The 22575-nt window shown below is 45.8% G+C and overlaps 1 protein-coding gene across 1 annotated transcript; it reads right to left on the bottom strand.

Annotated features, from left to right (window-relative positions):
* Nucleotides 1–6644: 6644 nt before the first annotated feature.
* LOC101557827 (HLA class II histocompatibility antigen, DM alpha chain) lies at nucleotides 6645–13233 on the bottom strand. The gene is made up of 5 exons (XM_055127942.1): nucleotides 12743–13233; nucleotides 10254–10538; nucleotides 8443–8721; nucleotides 8090–8215; nucleotides 6645–6869 (listed from the first exon to the last, which is right to left on the bottom strand). Exons 1-5 carry the CDS (start codon nucleotides 12828–12830, stop codon nucleotides 6865–6867), a joined length of 783 nt encoding a protein of 260 aa, XP_054983917.1. The 5' UTR covers nucleotides 12831–13233; the 3' UTR covers nucleotides 6645–6864.
* Nucleotides 13234–22575: the final 9342 nt, after the last annotated feature.

Genomic DNA, 22575 nt, shown 5'->3' with positions numbered 1-22575 from the left:
AAAAAAAAAAAAGGTGGTTGTCCTCGGCAAGCAGGCAAGAGGAGAAGAAAGGGAAGAGCCCCTCAATGGGTCCCATCATATCCTCCTCGTTCTCCGAGTTCCTTCTGCTCTCAGTCTCTTCCACTTTCGCTTTGTGCAGTTTCAAACCGGTGAATGCGCCTACGCAACACACACATGCACGCACACTTCCGCTTTACAGCGAGCCCTAGGAGCGGGTGAGTGTAACCTTGCAAGGACCTGTCCGAGCCTTTCCACCGGCTGCAAAGCCTGCTCGGGCCCCGCGGCTGGGGCGAGGGCGTGGCGAGGGGCCAGCGCCGGCGCAGGTGCCGCCCTCGGGCACGCGCAGGCTGCAGGAGCGCCCTGGGAGTTCCCTCTAATGTTTCGGAGTGTCTCTGTTCTGCAGCCAAAGCAGATGTGAAACTTCTGTGTGACCGGGGCCGGAAATGTAGATTTCACTTCTCTATTAATGAGAAGAGAAGCCGCCGGGTGTTTTTTCAGACTAAAGCAGAGACAGAAAAATCTAGAGACCTGGGCTCAGTCAGGCGTTTGCTTCCTTCCCCTCTTCCTCCTAGCTCAATTTTTGTTAAATAAAGCTTTCTCCCCTCTCTTCTGTCACACCGAGACTATTTCAACTGCCTGTGCCCCCTGTTGATAATTGGATAACGAGGGAGCACTAGGGCTGAAAAAATTCCAGGACTTTAGCCAGCTTCCCAAGCTGCCCACCCCCTTTTGTTGCCACTTGCCAGGGACCCAGAGAGTGAGACCCCTTCTTTCCCCCCCCCACCCCTGCCTCTTTGCCCTATACTATGCCTAAAGCATTACTGGGACTATGCAGCTAAGACATACAGGCTCTGACCCACGTGTCACTGCAAAGTGAGAACAAATATTTCTAAAAGGAAAGGTTTACCTGAAAGCCAGGAAGCAATAAGCCTTAAAAGAGAAGTCATGGGTGAGATGGACAGGGAGCACACTTCAAGGAGCAGATTTGATTGAGTCTTGAATACTGTGCTGAATCCATGTCAGAGAAGAGGAAGGCAATTGGCAGCTGAGTCTTGGCAAACGGATCCACAAGCTTGGCAGGAGTATGTATGAGGTGCTGTCTGGGGTTTGCCGGGAGGCTGGGCTAGCTAAAACAATCGTGAGCTAGAATAACAGTGCTGGCATTACACACTGCAGGAAGTTCCAAATGTGGTCTCGTGCCTTCCCTGAGAGTATGGCCATAATAAATCTCCCCTAGGTACTTCCTAAGATTGTTCCCTCGAAGCTCTCATCTTCCTCTTTTGGACAGATGGTTTTAAATTCCAGCCTACATTTTATAAACACAAAAACTGCTCAAGCCATCAATCATTTCTAATCTGAAGCCAACTGCACAAGACTACATTTATGACTTCTTTCAGGGTCTTTTCAAAATTACACACATCTGCCTCCTACCAGGATTATGTTACTTCCCAGTCTGTCCAGCCATGCCTTCACCCACTCCCGTCACCCCTTTCTTCCAAACTTCCTCATCACTGTGAAGATTTACTGCCCTAGAGCCTAACTCTCTTGGGTTACAGCCGCTGTAACTAGTTCATCATCCTTCTTCCTGGAGTCAAGTATTTGAACTACTGAGGGATATTCTATCTGATTCGCGGCTACTACTCTTGAAGAGAGTTTCTTGCCCGCCCGCCTGGCTGTCTTCCCCTGGGCCCCTCAGAGGGGATGGGCTCCAGCTTCTCTCCCTGCCCCAAGCAGAGCTCCCGGCGGATGAAGACCTCTGGAACCTAGCTACAGCCATGCTCGAGGCCCCTCTCCACACGTTCGGACAAGCCTCACGCATGAAGGTACCGGCAGAGGAACCCAGGTGTGTGTAATCCCATCAACAGTCAACATCCAGAGACTTAAAAGCAAGCTTCCAGAAGCACACGGCTGCAAAGCGGCTGAGCAATATCTTATGACCTACTTCTCCCTCTGGGAGAAACTGGCAATCTACTGAGAGTTTCCTGCCTACATGGGAGACCCTCACAAGGTTCCCATGGTGTATCATATGCCAAAGCCAGTGACAAGCTGGATCTCATTCCCCTGACCCTGAAAGAGCCTCCAATGTGGCATCGTTGGGAAGGTCGAGTAGAGAGAGGTTTCTAAAATCTCAGGGATAGGACGAATGGAGGGGTTAGTGAGACCACTCGAGAAATCAACAATCAAAGGGATGATGATGATGATGATGATGATGATGATGATGATGATGATGATGATGACTTGAAGAATATTACTATCACTGTCTTTTTTTTTTTAAAGCAAAGGAACTTTTTTTTTTATTTTTATTTTTTTGCTTTTTGGGTCACACCTGGTTATGCATAGGGGTTACTCCTGGCTCTGCACTCAGGAATCACTCCTAGCGGTGCTCAGGGGACCATATGGGATGCTGGGAATCGAACCCAGGTCAGCCGCGTGCAAGGCAAACGCCCTACCCGCTGTGCTATTGCTCCAGCCCCACTATCACTGTCTTAAGTATGAGAAAATGGAAGGGCAGAGGAAGAGAGCAAGATTGCCCATATTCACCCAGTTACTAAGTCATAGACAAAAAATAAGATTTGGGATTCTAAGTTTTGAGTTACTAATAATAGGAAAACTGTTGACCACTTATGATCTCAATAAAACCCACAGCACATTGAGGAATTTATAGAAGTATAAAAACAACATAAAAAAGAAAACTCTATTAAAGCACATATATGAGGGTCAGAGAGACAGCACAAAGGGTTAAGGCACTTACATTGCATGTGGCTGACTCAGGTTTAATTCCCAGCACTGCGTATGGTCCCCTGAGCACAGCGACATGAGTAAGCCCTGAATACAGATGGATGAGACACTAAAACCAAAATAATAACAATAATAGAGCACATAACTGAAGACCTCAAGAAAAGGAGAAACATACCATATTCAAGGCTGGAGCATCCTAACAAAATTGACAAGTTTATTTCTCCCTCCCTAAACTAAATGCTGCTCTAGCCAAAAGCAGAGAAGTATTTGAAGCATTTTGGAATAATTTGACAAACTAATTGTAAAATCTACATGAAAATAATGTCCATGAGTTTCTTAATACTTTTGGTAATGAAGCATATAAAGCACTCTCACCTTTTGGGGGTTAAAAATTAGACGGTAGAGGAATGAAAAGTAGCCCTATGAAATATTGAAACTTATTAAAAAGCCATGATAGGAACTGGAATGATAGTATAGCAGATAGGCAGCTTGCCTTGCACATGGCTGATCCAGGTTCAATTCCCAGCACCCAATATGGTCCCTCAAGTCTGCTACCAGTGATCCCTGAGTGCAGATCCAGGACTAAGTTCTGAGCACCACTAGATGTGGCCCAAATCAAGCCCCTCTCCCCACCAAAAAATCAATATATTGAAATTGGTCCAAACCGTCACCTTATCTCTTTATATTTTAGCAAAAATTATAACTGCACTGCTTTCATGTTAGAAAATATTTGTTAAGATTATAAAAGCATAAACCAGAGGGTTGTGTCAAAATTAAATTATTTTATTCGGGGAAGGAATTGTATACAACTTAATTGGTAAGCAGCGAACTGGAAGAAGACATGTGCAAATGCTATACCAACATAAGATTATAGAGTATGTAAGAAATCCCCACAAATTCACAAGAAAAGGACAAGAAATTTAATTTTAAAAATGGACAAAAGATATGACTCAGCATTCACAGAGAGCAAAACCTATGAAAAGCTCCCAGCCTTACTAGAAATGAAAGACAAATTAAAACAAGGTACCATATCATCAACTTTTTTTTTTATTGTCAACATTTGAAAGTCATTGCGTGAAAAATAATAACAATAAACATGAAAATAGGCAACAAATTCTTGAGAGTTAAGCCTGGGTTAAGTGCACGAAAGCCAGGGAGAGTTCAATATATCAGCCAGGGCTAGAGGATTAGGGACAGATGCATGGAAGTAGTCCCACTTATGTTGGGTCCATAGCATTGGTTAAGATTTATTCAACTGAGAAGAATAAAAGGAGTATTCTGTCAATGAAATAAGTTTGTGCCATGGGGCTGGAGCAATAGCACAGCGGGTAGGGCGTTTGCCTTGCACGCAGCCAACCCGGATTCGAGTCCCAGCATCCCATATGGTCCCCTGAGCACCGCCAGGGGTAATTCCTGAGTGAAGAGCAAGGAATAACCCCTGTGCATTGCCGGGTATGACCCAAAAAGCAAAAAAAAAAAAAGAAAGAAAAAAAATAATAGAATAAGTTTGTGCCAATGCCCTGAGTGAAGAAGGACATGTTACTGTTAAGGAAGAGTGTGAGAAATATTTAGGATTCTTTTTTATTTTTGGGGGGTCACACCTGGCGATGCACAGGGGTTACTCCTGGCTCTGCACTCAGGAACCACCCCTGGCGGTGCTCAGGGGACCATATGGGATGCTGGGAATCTAACCCGGGTCGGCCGAGTGCAAGGCAAATACCCTACCCGCTGTGCTATCATTCCAGCCCCATATTTAGGATTCTTTTTGGGAAGAATATCTCTGATTTTTTATTAGAAGGGAGACGTAGATTATAGAGTCTTGAACACATCTCAATTATTATAAGTGACACTACCTTTTTTTTTTTTTTTTTGCTTTTTGGGTCACACCCGGCGATGCACAGGAGTCACTCCTGGCTCATGCACTCAGGAATCACCCCTGGCGGTGCTCAGGGGACCATATGGGATGCTGGGATGCTGGGATTCGAACCCGGGTCGGCCGCGTGCAAGGCAAACGCCCTACCCGCTGTGCTATCGCTCCAGCCCCGACAGTACCATTTAGAATATGTGGCTAGAGAGCATCTAACCGAAGCCCAGCATTTTACAGTTGAGAAGTTTCAGACCCAGATAGATGTGACTTGTCTAAGGTCACACAGCAAAATAAAAGCAGCTTTAAGACTTGCTGAGCAGGCAATTTCTGCACCAATTGGAAAACGAAGTCAGGAAGAACAAAAATGGCAAAAAATGAGAGCGATGAGGAATGCTAAAGTGAAAATTTTAGGGAGAAACTCTCCAAAAGAGAAAATATATTACCTGCAGGTAGATTTAAAGTAGATTCCAGTAAAGAAGGTAATGATACTGATTTAAGTTTCCCTGTTTAAAAAAAAAAAAATCCTTGCAGTTTTAGCACTTTTTCCTCATGCCAGACACTGTTCTAGGTTTTAGACAGATCAACTTAATCAAATATCACCACGACTTATCAGAATGCATGCCATTGTGATCATCCTTTCGCAGAAAATGACACCAAAGCACAGAGAGGTTGAGTTACCCACCCAGGGCACACGACTAAAGTTGGATAGTCACAACTGAACTCCCACAGTTCTCAGCAATGTGCTTGCAGCTCTTAGAAATGAAATGGGAACTCGTCTTAAACCAAGTTCCTCCCCAGCCTGGGAGTTTCTTTTCCTTTCCCTTTCCTTTAAATTCCAATTAGATTCTGGTGAAACACAGAGAACAGTCTTTTTTACCAACAGATCCAAAATAATTTCACTCTTCGTGTTTTTTTTCTTGGCTAGAGTGTTGTTGTTGTTGTTTTTATTGTTGTCGTTAATTTTATTTTTTTAAAACTGAGTCACCGTGAGATATATAGTTACAAAACTGTTCACGATCAGTTTTCAGTCATACAATGTTCCAGCACCCATCATTCCACCAATGTCCATTTCCCACCACCAATGACCCCAGTTTCTTCCCGCCACCCCCAGTAATTTCACTCTCAACATTGTCACCCTGTCGTCCAAAGCAACTCACAGACCCCCATGGAAAGCATGGAGGAAAAAAAAAAAAAGCACATTTCAAGGAATTGAACTGCAGAAGTCTTGTGTCCCGCCCCCATTGTCCACCCAGAACAACACTGTCAGTTTTCCTTGGATGACCCACTTGGGCCAAAGCACCAGCTGCTCAGAAGGACGTGTGGGCTCTGCGCCCTTCCCGGCTGCTCCCACTCACCATAGGAGCTTGAGTATATATTCCTCCCAGAACTGATAGGGCTGATAGGAGTTAGAATAACATCTGAAGGCTTATTTTTCCTACTCCGAGCTCCAGTTTTCCTGGCAATAGGGAAGGTGGGAGTTAGCTCTTTCTCAAGGCAGCCTCCAGCAGGGACCATCATTTTCACCAACAGTAGAGGACAAATAAAAACGGGAAGCTTCCTCCACTGATCAGTGAGCAGATTCTCAGGAAGGAGTTCTGCCTTCATGTCTCACATATCTTGCATGAATTAATTAGAGCAGAAGCCATCACATGGTGGCTGGAGTGACAGTACAGCAGGTAGGGTGTTTCCCTTACACACAGCTGACTTGGGTAGGATCCCTGGCATCCCATGTGGTCCCCTGGGCTCTGCCATTAATGATCCCTGGGTGCAGAGACAGGAGTAAGTCCTGAGTAGCTCTGGGTGTGACCCTCCCCCCCCTAAAAAAAAAATCCCAAAATTTTCAAAAGCCATCACACCATGCTGAGACCAGTAGGAGTCAGCTCAGGAGTTCGGGGTTTTCCCATTTCTCTCCCTCCTGAGGACAAGCCATGTCCACGTTGACTTTGGAACAACAATCCACTCCAGTTGAGCCAGCCAGAAACAAGTATGCTGCACTGAGAAAGAAGAAGCCACACTGACATTAGGGAACAAGATTTATTGACTGGACAGGGAAAGGGATATGTCATAGTAGGGGGCACTCTGATGTTCCCATGGAGACAAACCTAGGGAAATGGAATCTTTGGCTTATGTACACACACTCATGCATGCACAGACCCAGAGTCCCAGGGCCATCTGCTCTGAAGAGAGATGATACTGGGCAGATGTGAGAAACTGGTGCTGTGTCTGCTTGGATGGCATCAGACTGGGGTCAGGATGAATCAGCCTGAGGAGAGAGAGGATGGAAGAGAGTCATCGGGAGAAGGGGTCCCTGCCGTAACAGAATTCACTTACTTACTCAAGCACATGGAGTCCTTAAGGTGAAAAAGCAAGGAGATGTAATTCATTAACATGGATGGACCACAATTAGGCAATCACCTGAAACTACAGCAGAGAGCAGGGGCACAGATAATTCACATTATCTATATGTTAATTTCTGGAAAGAGAGCAAACCTGTGGACAAAGAGGAGAAGAGCCAAAGAACGAAGTTTCTTGATTGGTTGCTTTGCAGCAATATGGTAAGGTGGGAAGAAACAGCATAAGACGGAGGGGGGCTTGTTACTGGGAATCTTATGATTCATACATTCTGTTTATGTTCCATGTAGGCATCTATCATTTGTTTCTGTGCCCCCCTCCTTCCCCTCCTGCCCAGACAACCAGGTCTGCCTAGCTCTTTTGTTCTGTTTTCATCAAAACTTATAACTTATAACTTATTCATCTCTGCTCAGTCCCTAAAATGGTCACCCAGAGGACTGGACTCTATAGTTATCTGTTGACTGGCCTCTTCTTAGTTACCTAAACTCATCCCTACAGGGTCTGGAGCACAGCAGTAAGGCGTTTGCCTTTCATGCGGCCGACCCGTGTTCGATTCCTCTGCCCCTCTTGAAGAGCCCGGCAAGCTACCGCGAGTATTGCGCCCGTATGGCAGAGCCTGGCAAGCTACCCGTGGCATATTAGATATGCCAAAAACAGTAATAATAAGTCTCACAATGAGAGACGTTACTGGTGCCCACTCAAACAAATCGATGAGCAACGAGATGACAGTGACAGTGAACAACAATCCATCAAGATAAAGCATTTCTTAATCTAAAGAGAACATGAAGATCAAAGCTGTAATTTAGCCTTTGCATATCACATTCCTCCTCCCCCACTTCACAAATGCCCCTACTTTACTGCAACATACACCTTCAGAGGCTGAGCTTTCCTTGAATCCAAATCACCTCCCAGAGGCCCCCCTCATATCATTGCTCTCCCACAGAGAGTCAGTGATCATTCCTACGTGTATCACTGGAATCCCAACTCAGAGACTGTCCCCTGGCACCAAATACAGACCCCTTCCAAGAGTCTATCTGTCCCCTCCATACTCCAGGGTGACTTCTGGGGTGTCCATATGCAACACTATATCTGGCTCCTCCTCACCACCCCTCCAAATCCCTGACGGCTCACCTGAGCAAGGCTTGCGAACGTAGAAAATGAGGATTAATCCAACAATGATTCCCAGTATACCCAGGCCGAAGGCCACACCACACAGCACATTCTCCAGAAGATTTGAGGGCAACGCGTTCCGGGGCACTGGAGAAAAAAGGTCAGCATGGAGACCTGGTTGAAGAGGGCCCAGCCCAGAGGAATGATATGGGTATCTGGGGTGATCAGGGTCAAACTGACACATGAAAGGCTGGAGTTAGGTCTGAATGAGGAAGGACCCAATTTAGAGAAGTTCCAAATAGACCAAATAGGCTCTCCTGTGGGTCCTTTTTTACACTCAAAAAGAGTGGGGTCTCTAGAGAGAAGAACCTTACCCCAGTAGGCCTTTGCTGTGTAGTCGTCAATATCATGACTCACGATGCAGAGGTACACATCAGAGGGTGCTGGCGTGACGTTTAAGTATGAAAAGGCCTGGAAGCTGAGTCCGTCAACGGCTGACACAAGGGTGGGCCCAGCTCCTTCCACAGGGACTGAATGATGCTGCCACTTCACTGTCAACGCCGGCGGGTAGAGATTGCTGATGTGACAGATCAATGTGTTGGGCTTGCCAAACTCCAGGGGCTTCAGCGTGAACACCTCAACAATAGGGAGCCCTGTGGGAATAATGCGGGGTGAGGGAGAGAAGTTTAGTTGGTAGAGACAGAGACAATAGCGGAAGATGGAGAAGGCGCGGAGTGTTGGAGGGAAAACTTCCGGATGAGAGCTAGAGCTTGACGTAGAGGCAAAGTCTAATCCAGGACACTCTTTTTTTTTCCCTTTTTGGGTCACACCTGGCAATGCACAGGGGTTACTCCTGGCTCTGCACTCAGGGGTTACTCCTGGCAGTGCTTGGGATTCCATATGGGATGCTGGGAATCGAACCTGGGTCAGCCACGTGCAAGGCAAATGCCCTACCTGTGCTATTGCTCCAGCCCCAAAATGCAGGACGCTCTTGACCACTGTGCCCTGACTTCTTGTGACCCTTCCTGGTGAGATCTCACACTGGCATCCAATCGTAAGCCAGCTTCTCATGAAAACTTAGACATGTCAACAAACACTTCCATTCTCCCCTTCCATTTTGCTAAGCCTGGTAACAAAACCACAGATATTCATTTAAGTAGCCACTGGTCCCTGTTGAATTAATCAAGTATAAGAAATGGTTTTAAGAAACGGTTTTGAGGGGCCGGAGCGATAGCACAGCGGGTAGGGCGTTTGCCTTGCATGCGGCCGACCCGGGTTCGATCCCCGGCATCCCATATGGTCCCCCAAGCACCGCCAGGAGTAATTCCTGAGTGCAGAGCCAGGAGTAACCCCTGAGCATCGCTGGGTGTGACCCAAAAAGCAAAAAAAAAAGAAACGGTTTTGAAAGTCTGCTAAAGCCAGGGCACTTGTTTTCTGCCCCACAGGAAACACAAGAGAGCAGACGTTTAAGTGATGGGCAGGGTCCGGAGTCATAGCTTAAAAAATAAGGTCTTGCACATGGCTGACCCAAGTTTGATCTCTGACATCTCATAAGGTCCCCTGAGCACTTTCAGGAGTGTTTCCTGAGCACAGAGCTAGGAGTAAGCCCTGAGCTCTGCTCGGTGTGGCTCAAAATACAAGGCAAACAAAAAAACAAACAAACAAAAAAGAGGCGGCAGGTGTGAAGAGGAGTGATTCTGTGTATACTTTAACAAAGATCTCACTCAGGGGCTGAGTGATAGTACTCGGGGGTGGGGGGCGGGGGAGGGCATTTGTCTTGCACGGGGTCCACCCAGGTTCAATCCCCAGCATCCCGTATAGTTCCCCAGGCACCACTAGGAGTGATTCCTGAGTGAAGAGCCAAGAGTAACGCCTGAGTATTGCAAGGTGTGCCCCCTTCACCTATAAATAAATAAATAAATAAATAACAGCAACAACCACAAAGAATGCAGCCTCTGAGACTGTACAGGGAATAAGGCTCTTGATTTGCATGTAGCTAACCTGGATTTGATCCCCAGCAGTCCATAGGGTTCCCTGAGCTGTGCCAGAAATGATCCCTGCGTGCAGAGCCCTGAGCACAGCTGGGTGTACCTACCACCATCCATCATCCCAATAAATAAATAAATAAATAAATAAGCCACCATAATGCATCTTCCTCCCTCCACCCCTAATGAAAAACTCTGACCTCTGGACAGTGGGATTTGTCCTTCTAATTCGGGGCCTACTTGATCTATCAGAGCCATGCACAAGGTATTTTCCAATAAAATTTTGGAAGTATCCTCAGACTTCTGGGCCCAGTCAGCAAATTCCGGCAGGCGAGGCACTCGTGTGTTCTGGTCAAAGTCGAAGGAGAAAAGCTGTTCGCCATCGTAGGTCTCCGAGAATCCCTTCTTGGGACTCCAAATCTGACAGTACACCGTGTGCTGGAAAGTATGGTTCTGCAGCTCATCCTTCCACACTGCAGCTGAAGCTGCAAAGGAAACAGTAGAAGCAGGTAGACGCCACATCCTCTTTAGCCTGGAAATCAGCAAGGCCTGTTTCAGAGCAGCCAATTGCGTGTTGCTATTTAGGCATCCCTCCCATGAGGGTAAAGAAGAAATTATGACAGAATCTCTTCAAACTTCCCATACCCATTAAAAAAAAAAAAAGCCAGCTTTCTAGGGGTCAGAAAGATAGTACAGGAGCTAAGTGCTTGTGACTTCCAAGCACAGAGCCAGGAGTAGTCCCCAAACATTGTTAGGTGTGGCCCACTTGTCCGTGCCCCTCAAACCAACTTTTTAAAGTTATAGAAAGTAAAAGAGGACTACTAAGTGACAGATTGATGATAACAATGGTGGTAGGTGGTTTTTGGTTTTTATTTGTTTGGGGACCATACTTGGTGGCGTTCCATTCTCACTGCTGGCTTTGTGCTCAGGGATCACTTCTGGCAGTGCTTGGGAGAACCATACATGGTGATGGGGATCAAACAATGGTTAGCCACATGTAAGACAAACATATTACTGTATTGGGGCTGGAGCAATAGGACAGCGGGTAGGGCGTTTGCCTTGCACGCGGCTGACCCGGGTTCGATTTCCAGCATCCCATATGGTCCCCTGAGTACTGCCAGGGGTGATTCCTGAGTGCAGAGCCAGGAGTAACCTCTGTGCATTGCCGGGTGTGACCCAAAAAGAAAAAAAAAACATATTACTGTATTATCTCTCTATCCCAAACAATGGTGGTGGTGGTGGTGGTGGTGGTGGTGGTGGTGGTGGTGGTGGTGGTGGTGTGTGTGTGTGTTTGTGTGTGTACCACACAAAGGAATCCAGCCAAGGTGGTAAGTGATACCACTCACCACACCTGCATCATATCTTTGTATAATTCATAGCAAACAGCCATGGTGACTTTCCAAGGCTGGGGATTTCCCAGCCTTAGAAGGGAGAGTGAAGGAATGATCATAAGACACTGTCCCAGCCTACTCAATCTGGCAATTAAAAGCCAGTACCCAGCTTCTCTTTATTTCTCACTTTATTTTATTTTTTGTTTTTGGGCCACACTCAATGGTGTTTGGGGCTTACTACTGGCTCTCTGCTCACAGATCACTCCTGGCAGGGCACAGGGGACCATATGGGGTGCTGGAAATTGAACCTAGCTCAGCAAGGCAAGTGCCTGACCCACTATACTACTCTTTGACCCCTCTCTATTTTTATTTTGGGGCCACATCCTGTGGTGCTCAGGACTTACTCCTGGTTCTGTGCTCAGAAATCACACCTGGCAGAGCATAGGAGATCACATGTGGTGCTGGATATTGAACCTGAATCAACAGCATGCAAGACAAGAGCCTTCACCCCTGTAGTGATCTCTCTGATTCTCTTTAGCCACTTCCCCGGCACCAGGCTTCTCTAAAAATGACTTCCCTTCTCTCATCCCTCTAGACGTTTCAATGACAGGATTAGGGAAAATAATTTCATTGCTGCAGGAAAATTTTCCTGGTCTTTGAAATTCCCCAAAGGAAACTATATATCCAATATTTAATATTCAATAGTCAGAATAGACAATTGGAGTAGGAAAAATCTTTCAGTTATTATTTCATCCTTCCCCATCCTTTAGAAAAGGGAATTAAAAACCAACAATTAAGAGATATTTTTTAAGAACCACAAGGCGAGTTCAGAGTGCATAGCAAACTCCTAGCAAGAACAGTGAAATTACATTTGCTTCGTTCAAATCAGTTTTGCCACTTTTCAATAGTGTGAGTTGCACAGATTACTCAAGCTGAGTTTTTCGAGGGGGCAGTCACATCTGGTTGTGCTCAGAGCTCAATCCTGGCTTTATGCTCAGGGATCACTCCTGGCAGAAGGCTCAGAGGAGTATAGGTAGTTCTAGTGATCGAACCCAGGTCAGCTGCATGCACGGCAAACAAATACCATGTCTTCAGGCCTACACCCTAAATCCGATTTCTTCCTCTATAAAAGAAATATGCTAATCTTCGAGGTAAGAAACTGTCTTAAACGGTAGAGACAAAACACTCTTAGAAAGAAAACATTGCTTATCATCCATTTATACTAACTCCTTCCCAATTCTACTGCTTCCACTCTTGCGCTCTTGTGCCCTGTAAGTCCTTTCACCACTTACAGAGCACAAGGCTCTTCTTCAAGTGCCCGAGTGTCTAACCCCATCGGGATAAAAGGAAAAAGGTACCTTCAAGGCCTGTCCACTTCGAGAGAGCAGGAGAGGAAGGAGGCAGGAGCCATAGGCATAGCAGCAGCACGGCAGGTACAAGAACCATTTCTCACGGCACACGGCACACGGTGGGCTGGGAGCTGCCACCGCCTAACCCAGAACCCCAACTCCCTCCCACAGCATAGTCCACCAGGCTCACTTCCAATAGTTGCCCTGGCCCTTTCGGCCTCGACCAATGACAGAAGAGTCGGGTTCAACATCATCAGTAGCCGAGGAGAGACCTGTGTCAAGGGCACCAGGAAGAGAGGGCTCTTGAGCAGGCCAGTCTCAGAGGCCAGGGGGGGAATATCTGCACCTGGGTGGGGATCTATTGGTAAGAATTAGACCTTTCAGGCAGCCAGGTACAAAGGTGGCGTTAAGGAATGATAGAGCCAACTATCCAAACCACAAAGGTAACCACACTGAAATCAGGAGACCCAAATTTTAACAGTCAAACTTAGGAAGCTGCCTATCAAGAGGGTAGGCTGGTGGGGGGTGGGAACACGGGAGGGAACCTGGGGACACGGGTGGAGGGAAGTTGACACTGGGGGTGGGATCAGTACTACAATATTGTACGTCGGAAACTCAACCATGAATAACTTTGTAAGTCACACTGCTTTTTAAAAAAATGTGGAAAAAATCTGAAAATAAATTTTTCAAAAACAATTAGATCTGTCAGTCTCAGCCTGTACCCCAGCCTACCGGGGGCTGGGCAGTTCTGGCTGGCAGACAGCCGTGGGGGCGCTCATCTTCCCACAACCTCTTCCCACAGGCTCTCCAGACTCTCCCTTCCCCAGGCAGGCAGACTCTTTCGGTCATTAACTCTATTTGTTCTGAAGAGAGATACTAAGTTTTATGTGCTAGGTGTTGGTAGCAATGCAAAGCTAAATGAGACCTATTCCGGCCTTCAAACTACTTAAAGTCTACCTTGGCAAGGGAGGTCATGAATAAGTAACTACCAGCAACATAATGTGCACAAATAAGAAGGTGCCAAGTATTTGTGGAGAGTAGTAATGTTTTGAAGCTGGAAGAGTCTCAGGTGAGACTGAAAAACCAAGTTTCAATGGGTGGAAGGAAAATCAATTTGATCAGCTTAACATGAGGGAAGAGAAAAAGTATTCAGGGTAAGGGGTAGCCTTAGCAAAGGTCAAAGGCATGCAGAACCTTTTTTTTTTTTTGGAAACCCCTCAGGGCTGTAAAGGATATTCCCATGTCTCATTTTGGAAATAAGGGGACACTCAGAGATGGGTGACAAGATGAGCCAGAAATTTAGGCAAGATGCAAATCACACAGTAAAAATTTATACCAGACTCTCCTGGTATAAATCTCTGTTATACCAGGAGAGTTTGGCTTTTATATAAATAACAGACATTAAAACTCCGGAGCAATACAATCATTTGAATCTTCTCAGGAAAATAAAAGTTCTGATATTTCAAATACTGGATTGGAGCTTGGAAAGAACTGAAGCGAAACTGTTGGTCAAGAGCGCTGGAGAAACAGTACAAAGGGTAGGACACTTGTCTTGCACATGACAACCAAGTCCAATCCTTGGCATCACATATGGTCCTCTGAGCCCTGTCAGGGTGGTCCCTGAGCACCAGCAGGTGTGGCTAAAAAGAAAACAACGACAACAACAACAACAAAAAAAAACAGCCAAACGCTGCAGGTCAAGAGTTGGTAACATGACATCAAAACTGCTGAAAGTTAATACACACGTAATTTTCCTGTAGTAATATAGCAATAATTTAGGTGAAAAATGATAAAAAGCCTGGTTTAAGTCATAAACAGAAGAGGTGGAGGAACTAATTATTGAGTAAACTAGGAAGTGAATCGATAGTGCTTGGCTCCCAATTAGAAGCCAAGGAGGGGTCAATACCATAGCCCGTTCTGTTTTGTTTGGGGGCCACATATGGCAGTGTTCAGGGCATAATTATGGCTCTATGCTCAGGAATCACTCCTGACGAGTTTTAGGGGGAACATATGTGGTGCCAGCAATTGAACCCAGGCCGGCCATATGCAAGGCCAATTCTCTACCTGCTGTATTATCCCTCTACCCCCCATAGCCACTCCTGGATTGAGTGAAAAGGTGCTGTGTCCATCAAATTACTCTACCTCAGAGCTGGACACCAGAATCACTCATTCTAGCAGCTGTTCTATCTATGAGCAATTGCCACTTTTGAAGCAAGAGCAGAACAACTTTTCAGTTCTTTTTGCTCTCTGATTCTCTCGCTAGTGCCTTCTATTTGGGAGAATCTATAGGAAACCAAATGACCGGGAGACTGGGGAGTTCCCACCTTGCTTGCTCCGAGGCTGAGTATTTCAGAATACAGTATAATAGGAGAGCAGGCCTGGCGCCAACACCAGAGAATTACAGGACACAGAAATGCGACTCATTTAACCAGAACCCTGAAGTAGCAGGAGCATCCAGAGAGCTAAGAAAGAAGACAGAAGGATACAGATGTACCGTGAGCAGCTCCATTTCCAGAAAGGACTGGGAAGTGTCCTTAGATTCAATGATACTGAGATGGTTGACACATTTGAGAAGTTTCAGTGGTGTAGTAGGAGTCAAACTCCAGATTGTGGTGGGATGAGAAGTGTGTGGGAGGCGAGGAAGAAACTGTCACTGTATATGCTGCAAGTTTGATAGAGAAGAAAAAGAAAGACAGAAGGGGTGGGGGAAGAGAGAGCGAAAAACGATGTAAAGTGGCAATTAAGCAACCTTAGGAATTAGTCTCTGTGACTACGGCCCATCAGTGTTCTGAGACTTTAAAAATCCAGCCTCTCTTGAAAAGCAAGGATGACAATAAACGCTTCGTACACAGCCAACCCCATGACCTCCCACATATTTGGAAACATTAACACATATACATATATGTGTGGTGGTGGCATGTGAGCAGACAGAATGCCAGAGTTTGGGTAAGATTGGGAAATCATTGGGTTTTACTCCAAAAACCCCAGGAGTTTCCCAATGCCCACCCTTTGTGGATTAACTCATTAATGCCTCTGGAGGGGTGGGGGCTGGAGGCCAGGGAAAGAGCTAAAACTTTTAAACTTTTAAAAGTTTTTAAAACTTCCTTTAAAACAAAGGAAGATTGTTTTCTCTTTGTTTTTGAGCTAGACCTGGCTGTGCTCAGGGCTCACTCCCAGCGATGCTCAGGGGAGTTATATGTGATGCTGGGGATCAAACCCTGGTCAGCCATGTGCAAGGCTTTACCTTACCACTGTCCTACCTTCTGGCCCCATGGAAAGAGTTTTATATCACCAAAAGTGAAAGGGGCATGCAGGCTTCTGTAGCTAACCCAGGTCTCAGCAAATCTGCTCTGTAAAAGACCTGACAGGAAGTGTTTCAGGTTCTGTGGGCCACTGAGCTGAGTACTCAGCATGGCATGAGAGCAGACGGAGGTCGTATGTGGGTGAAAGAGCATGGCTGTGCTCCTGCTTTCTTGCAGACTTTTCCTCTTAACCCTGTCTCCCGTGGACAACTTTGTTTCAGCTTCTCTTTAAATACTAACATTCCCAGGAGTTTTGTCCTTAATCTTTCTACTTCCATAAGTACTGAATAAATACTGTAAATACTGAAACTTGAACTTGATATCATTTTCAGGGCCAAAATATAATTCCGTAATTTGATTTTCTTTCTCCCTCCCTTGAAAATGTAAACCTTCTGGGGCTGGAACAATAGCACAGCGGGTAGAGCGTTTGCCTTGCACTCGGCCGACCCAGGTTCGATTCCCAGCATTCCATAAGGTCCCCTGAGCACCACCAGGGGTGATTCCTGAGTGCAGAGCCAGGAGTAACCCCTGTGCATTGCTGGGTGTGACCCCAAAAAACAAACAAACAAAAAAATGTAAACCTCCTGGGCCAAAGAGATAATACAGTGAGTAAGACGAGAACCTTGTACCCGGCCAACCCAAGTTCAATCCCCTGAGCTCACCAGGAGTGATCCCTGAGCACAGAGCAAGGGGTAAATCCCGAGCACAGTCAGGTGTGAACCCAAAACAAACAAACAAAAAATGAAAAACTCTTTCTTTGTATACACACACATACACACAACAAAATCCACAGATGGTTAACTGGATTTTCCCCTCGGACCTTGTTTGCTGAACACAGCTCTGTGTGCTGGTCAGACTGGGGTGAGGGATCCAAAATAAACCCACTCTCCCAAGAAGAACTCATTCCCTTTAGGGGGGATGAGAATTGGCGAACAAATACTTTATGCTCCAGACTCATATTTAGAAGGCCTGGAGGAAGTAGGGAGAAAATGGGTGGGAGGGCTGAGAACGGTATAGCAACCAGGACTGCAGATCGGGCTGGGAAGAAGCAAGACAAAGGTCCCTGTTCTCCGCAGAGCAGCAGACACTGTTGGCGGTTGTGGTGTTGGAAACGTGTGTGCCCAAAGCCCAACCACTGACCACTGACGGTATGGTGAATCCCCCTGTTTCAAATAAAATCTTTAAAATTATATGTATATATGGATTATAATCTCACAGAAATAAAAACCAAATTCTCCACAGAGAGTGTGGCCAAGACTAGGGAGAGGAGGAATATAATTACCGTTGAGAGTAGGCTGAGGTGTGGCTGTAACTTTTCTCAGTATAAATGGTGAAAAGTTCAAACGTCTGTGCAATACCTCTTCCTGTCAGTGCCTTCCAACAACCTCTATAATAGATACCTCAAAAATAGTGGCTCACTTGGCAAAGTGACAATTGTGGATAAGAGAGGAGCAAGGCGGGGCCGTGCTGCCCCACAGTACCTATTTCTGTCCTTAGATAACGATGGCCCCAAAAGACCCTGGAAACAGGCTCTGCCACGGCCCTTTGTTGGTGGTGTCGCAGCGCCTGGAGTCAAAGCCGGCACTTGCAAGGCTCGACCGCTGAGCCGCAACCCCAGCCTGCCACCCTGCCACGGCTTTCTAAGACTCAGCACGCAGCCCTTTCTAGCACTGCCCCATTTCCTTTTTCCTGGCAGAGTCCAATTTCCTGGAAAAAAAAAAAATCGTAGGCAATCGTTTCTCCACTCTCACACTTACCATTTCATCTTTCACCCACGTAGTGAATTGTTCACTAAGAGTTCTGCATTGCTGAATCAAATGGTGCTTTGCAGTCTGTAACATTTGACACCGTTGGCGGAGCTCTCCTTCCTACATTGACCGTGTTTGGCATCCCGGACAGCGCTCTCTCCTAGACTCCCTCCACCTGCTCTCCTTTGTGGATTCCTCCCTTCCAGCTATCACTGTAAATGTTGGTGTTCTCTGGAGTTTTGTCCTCAAAGTTCCTTTTCTTACACACACTTGTCCTGGAGGGCAGTACCCTGGTAGCACCAGCTTCCACGTGCCTTCTGTTACCACCAATTTGCGGATGTCTTCCAGTTTTTTCCTGCAGCTCAGATCTTATTCTCCCCACCCCCCCCCGCCTCAGAGCTTATTCTGAGTTGCCCACCACCCACAGGTATTGAACAATCTGGTTTTTATACAATAGCGATTCCCAAACTGTGTTCATCACTGAAGTGTCCCTTAATATTTTCTTTTTCATTTTGGGGTCACACTTGGCGATGTTCATGAAGGGGTTACTCCTGGCGCTGCACTCAGGAATTACTCCTGGTGGTACTTGGGGGACCACATGGGATGCTGGGGGATTGAATCTAGGTCAGCTGCATGCAAGGCAGATGCCCTACCCTCTGTTCTATAGCTCCGGCCCCTGCTCCAGTTATTTTTAACATAAATTTGATAGTAGTGATTTTAAAACTTACTTCAACACCATATTAATGTAATGATTTCCTTATGTGATAATTTATATACAGAGGCGGAGAGATAGTACAGCTTGCCTTGCATGTGGCCAACCGAGGTTCGATCCCTGGAGTCCCATATGGTCCCCCAAACACCACCAGGAATGATTCCTGAGTGCAGAGCCAGAAGTAATCCCTAAACACCACTAGGTATGGCCAAAAAACAAAACAAATTATATATGATAGACTATTTTTGATTAGAAGCAATAGAGACAAATTCTAGCTAATGTAACTTTTCAAATAGAATTATTACTGACCCAGCTCATCAGAAGGAAGGGTGGAGTAGCTAGTCTCAGCCAGGTGCTAAGCCGCTAACTCCTTAGCTGAGGGGTCAGCTGCCATATGCAATACCATCAAATTCAGTCTGTCTTTCAAGCGTCACATTGCTGGAGAAACAACCTGGCTTGTATTAGGTAAGTATGGAACAGTTAGCTGTCACCAGCTAGCTACTGGCTGAGTACAGAATCACCTCTACCTATCTGAGCCATCGCCAAAGAAGAGAGTATTATCATGAACCAAACTACCACCTCAGCTCATGGCATCCTAATGGCATGACATCCTCTGATACTGAAACATGAGTTTAAATCTCTGCTTTACTGCTCACAGCATTTCCCAACAAACTGGCTGGTTCATAAGTAACACAGATTTGATGACTACTGATCTGTCCCAGTCTTGCTACAGATTCCAACTATGATTATAATGATTCAATGTTAATTTATCAATAAAAATATTATTATTTTGTTTGGGGGGAGTCCCACCCAGCTGAGCTCAGAGCTCTGTACATAAGGATCACTCCTAGCAGGCTCAGGGGACCATATGTGGGGCCAGGGATCAAACCTGTATCAACCACATGCAAGGGAAGTGCCTTACCCACTGTACTATTTCTCTGGCTATCGAGAATAATATATCCAACCAGTTGATTTCCTGTGCATCTACAACTAAAAAGGTTTTTTTAAATATTACTATGAAAATCTCAAAAATGAGGCCTGGAGCAATTGCACAGAGGGTAGGGCATTTGCCTTGCACGCAGCTGACCCGGGTTTGATCCCCAGCATCCCATAATGGTCCTTTGAGCACCGCCAGGGGTAATTCCTGAGTGCAGAGCCAGGAGTAACACCTGTGCATCTCCGGGTGTGACCCAAAAAATGCAAAAAAAAAAAAATCGCAAAAAAGAGAATCTGACAAATTTCTATGTACTTTTATGAACAGCAGCAAATTTTCAACATTCTCAACTGAGAATTGTTTCATCAATTCTATTTCACAATTTTTTTTCTTGGAGTATTTTAAACAAATCCTACCAAACAAACTCGATTTAAACAAATATTTCTAATATTAGATAATAAGAGATAACAACTTTTCATTTAACTTACAGTACTACCACCACAAAGTTAAACAGAATTCAAAATAATTGCTTAGGTTAGGGAGGGCAAAGATTGAGGCACTTGCCCAGCAAGTGGCCAGAGCACTGCATGTGAGCAGAGTCAGGTGTGGCCCCCAGGCACTACCAGAGGTGGCCCAAAACCCTCCACCCCACGCTACACACACACATACACACACACACACACACACACACAAATCAAAGAACAATTTCCTATCCTGTTTAACTCGGTGTGTTCATTTTCCAGTTGCCCTTTTTTTTTTTAACCCCGGCTCTGCACTCAGGAATCACTCTCGATGGTGCTTTAGAGGAACATATATGGGACGTTGGGGAATTGAACCCAGGTCAGCTGTGTGCAAAGCAAGCGTCTTACCCACTGTACGATTATCCCTTGTGTCCTCATTCTCATGATTCTTTATGATCTGGATACTACGTTCCAAACCACTACCTGTGCTCTGAATGACATCTCCCCAGCCTCAGGAAGTGATGGAACCCTAAGTGGAGATTGGTAATCTCTTTAGTCTATTTCTACAGCACCTTGTTGTTATATAATAGTCCGTCATAGTCTGCTGTAATACTGACTTGGTAAAGACTTCATCCACATACTATTGGGCCAAGTAAAAGGTTAAAAGCTTGTCCCTGAAATTTATGGACACCCCCTATGCTGACTCTGTGACTCTCTGTGCAGACATAGTGAAGGGTGTATAGCCCTGCCCCGAGGGGTGTAAAAGAAATAATTTTCTCCTCCTTTTTTGGAGGGGTGGGGGCGGGGCACACATGACTGTGCACAGGGCTTACTCCTGACTCAGAGCTCAGGGATCACGTCTGGTGGGGCTCAGGGCACCATATTGTGTGCTGGGAGTTTAACTTGAGTCAGCTACATGCAAGATTAGTGCCCTGCCTGCTGTACTTTAGCTGTTTTTCTTTTTTTCCCTTTCTCGCTTTTTCGTTCTCATCACTGTAACCATATCTTGTTCGTCTCTCATCTCGTTGAATATGGGGCAATGCTTTGTTTTACTAGATTGCAGTTCATCTTGCATGCTTTCAATTGATAGACTGGAAAGTAGTTTTAGTATATAAATGTGACTGTAGTTTTGCGTCCATGGGTTGGAGGCCTCTCACCCACTACAGTGAATTTTGGATTAAACTTCTTGTTCATCTCTCCTAGTTTGGTCTTATTGAGTTTGGGTGAACACAGGTGCAACACTGTGCCTTTCATTACTACCATTATTATTTTATTCTCTTCGATTTTTATGTCTGCGTCATCGTCAGTTTATCCCTACTGCAAAAGTCCACAAGGAATCTTCCTGTTACATGTTCAGTGTCTATCCTGAAGAGATGGCTCAGTGGATTAATAAATCAGTTTCTGGAGGGGCTGAACCTCAAAGAGCCTTTAAACATTACATGAGGGCATGGAGGACTCAAAGGTGACTTCAAACACCTGCCTTGTAAGTGTAAATCACAAGTTCAAATCCTCGGTGTCACGTGCAGAGCATATTCTACATCCCTGAGCTCCTGGGTACTGCAATTTCTGGCTGCACCACAGCGCAGCCAAGTGTAACCACCACCAAAAGGGTTGGGACCTCCAACAAGCACAATGCAAAACTTGAGTGCCTTGTGTGACCCCTGGCGAGCACATCTGCGAGCACAGCTAAGAGGCAAACCTTGGTGAGCACAGAGGGCCCCAGGTGCACACACTGAAAGCTGACGTGTAAACCCTCCCACGCACCACTAGTGCCACAGCCAGGTGTGCACGTGACAACTGCCCAGCACGGCTGCAATGACAGGAAGGGTAAAGGGGGTGGAAATAAAGATAAGTAAGGATATCAAATGGCAGATGCTTCTAATATAGGTATTTCAGCAATAAATCTTTCCAGACCTCTCTATTGCCTCTTGAGCAAGTCTTCACCCCAAGATTTTTCCTGTGTATCCTACAATTCTTCCCTTTTTCCATTCTAGGTCCCACCCGAGCTCCTTGCCAACTGCACTTTCTCCTCAGCCCCACCCCCCTCTTGTGCTTCAGAGTGCACACACAGCCTTCCAGTTCCCCAGATGTGCCCTCATTGCCTAATTGGTGCATCTCTGCATAGCCAGAGTCATCCTTTCCTTTTAGCTACATTACTGGGCTGGAGCGACAGCACAGCGGGTAGGGCGTTCGCCTTGCATGCAGCCAACCTGGGTTTGATTACTCCATCCTGTAAAGCCTGGCAAGCTACCGTGGCATATTCAATATGCCAAGAACAGTCAACAATGGAGACGTCTCACAATGGAGACGTTACTGGTGCCCGCTTGAGCAAATCGATGAGTAACGGGATGACAGTGATATAGTGATACTGTGATATAGGAATCTTCTCAACTACTCTATGCTATTGAAATTTATTTCCATATTACAGTAGTTCAAAGTTTCATTTGATTTATTGATCAAATACTTACTCAACTCTCTGTGCCTGGTACTAAGCTAAACACCTGAAACTAACCATTACCTAATTTACAGTTTGGTGAAAATAAAGAGAAATTAAACGATACATAGACTAACTATGGGAACCTACTGGTATTGAGGGGATCTGAAGGGTGAAGAGTCACTTAGGAAGAGTTGGGGGGTTCAAAGGAGAAAGCTGATAGTAGGGACCTGTGAGACCCTGGGGATTAT

The sequence above is a fragment of the Sorex araneus genome, chromosome 2, assembly GCF_027595985.1.
Source record: "Sorex araneus isolate mSorAra2 chromosome 2, mSorAra2.pri, whole genome shotgun sequence".
Lineage (NCBI taxonomy): Eukaryota > Metazoa > Chordata > Mammalia > Eulipotyphla > Soricidae > Sorex > Sorex araneus.
The sequence above is the reverse complement of the archived record's forward strand: the minus strand, read 5'-3'. Positions and strand labels throughout refer to the sequence as shown.

Coding starts and splice junctions, on each gene's coding strand:
- LOC101557827 (XM_055127942.1), bottom strand. CDS start 12,830: ATGGTTCTTGTACCTGCCGTGCTGCTGCTATGCCTATGGCTCCTGCCT. Junction 10,539..12,742: donor GAAGTGGACAGGCCTTGAAG/GTACCTTTTTCC, acceptor TTTCCTTTGCAG/CTTCAGCTGCAGTGTGGAAG. Junction 8,722..10,253: donor ACAAATCCCACTGTCCAGAG/GTCAGAGTTTTT, acceptor TTATTCCCACAG/GGCTCCCTATTGTTGAGGTG.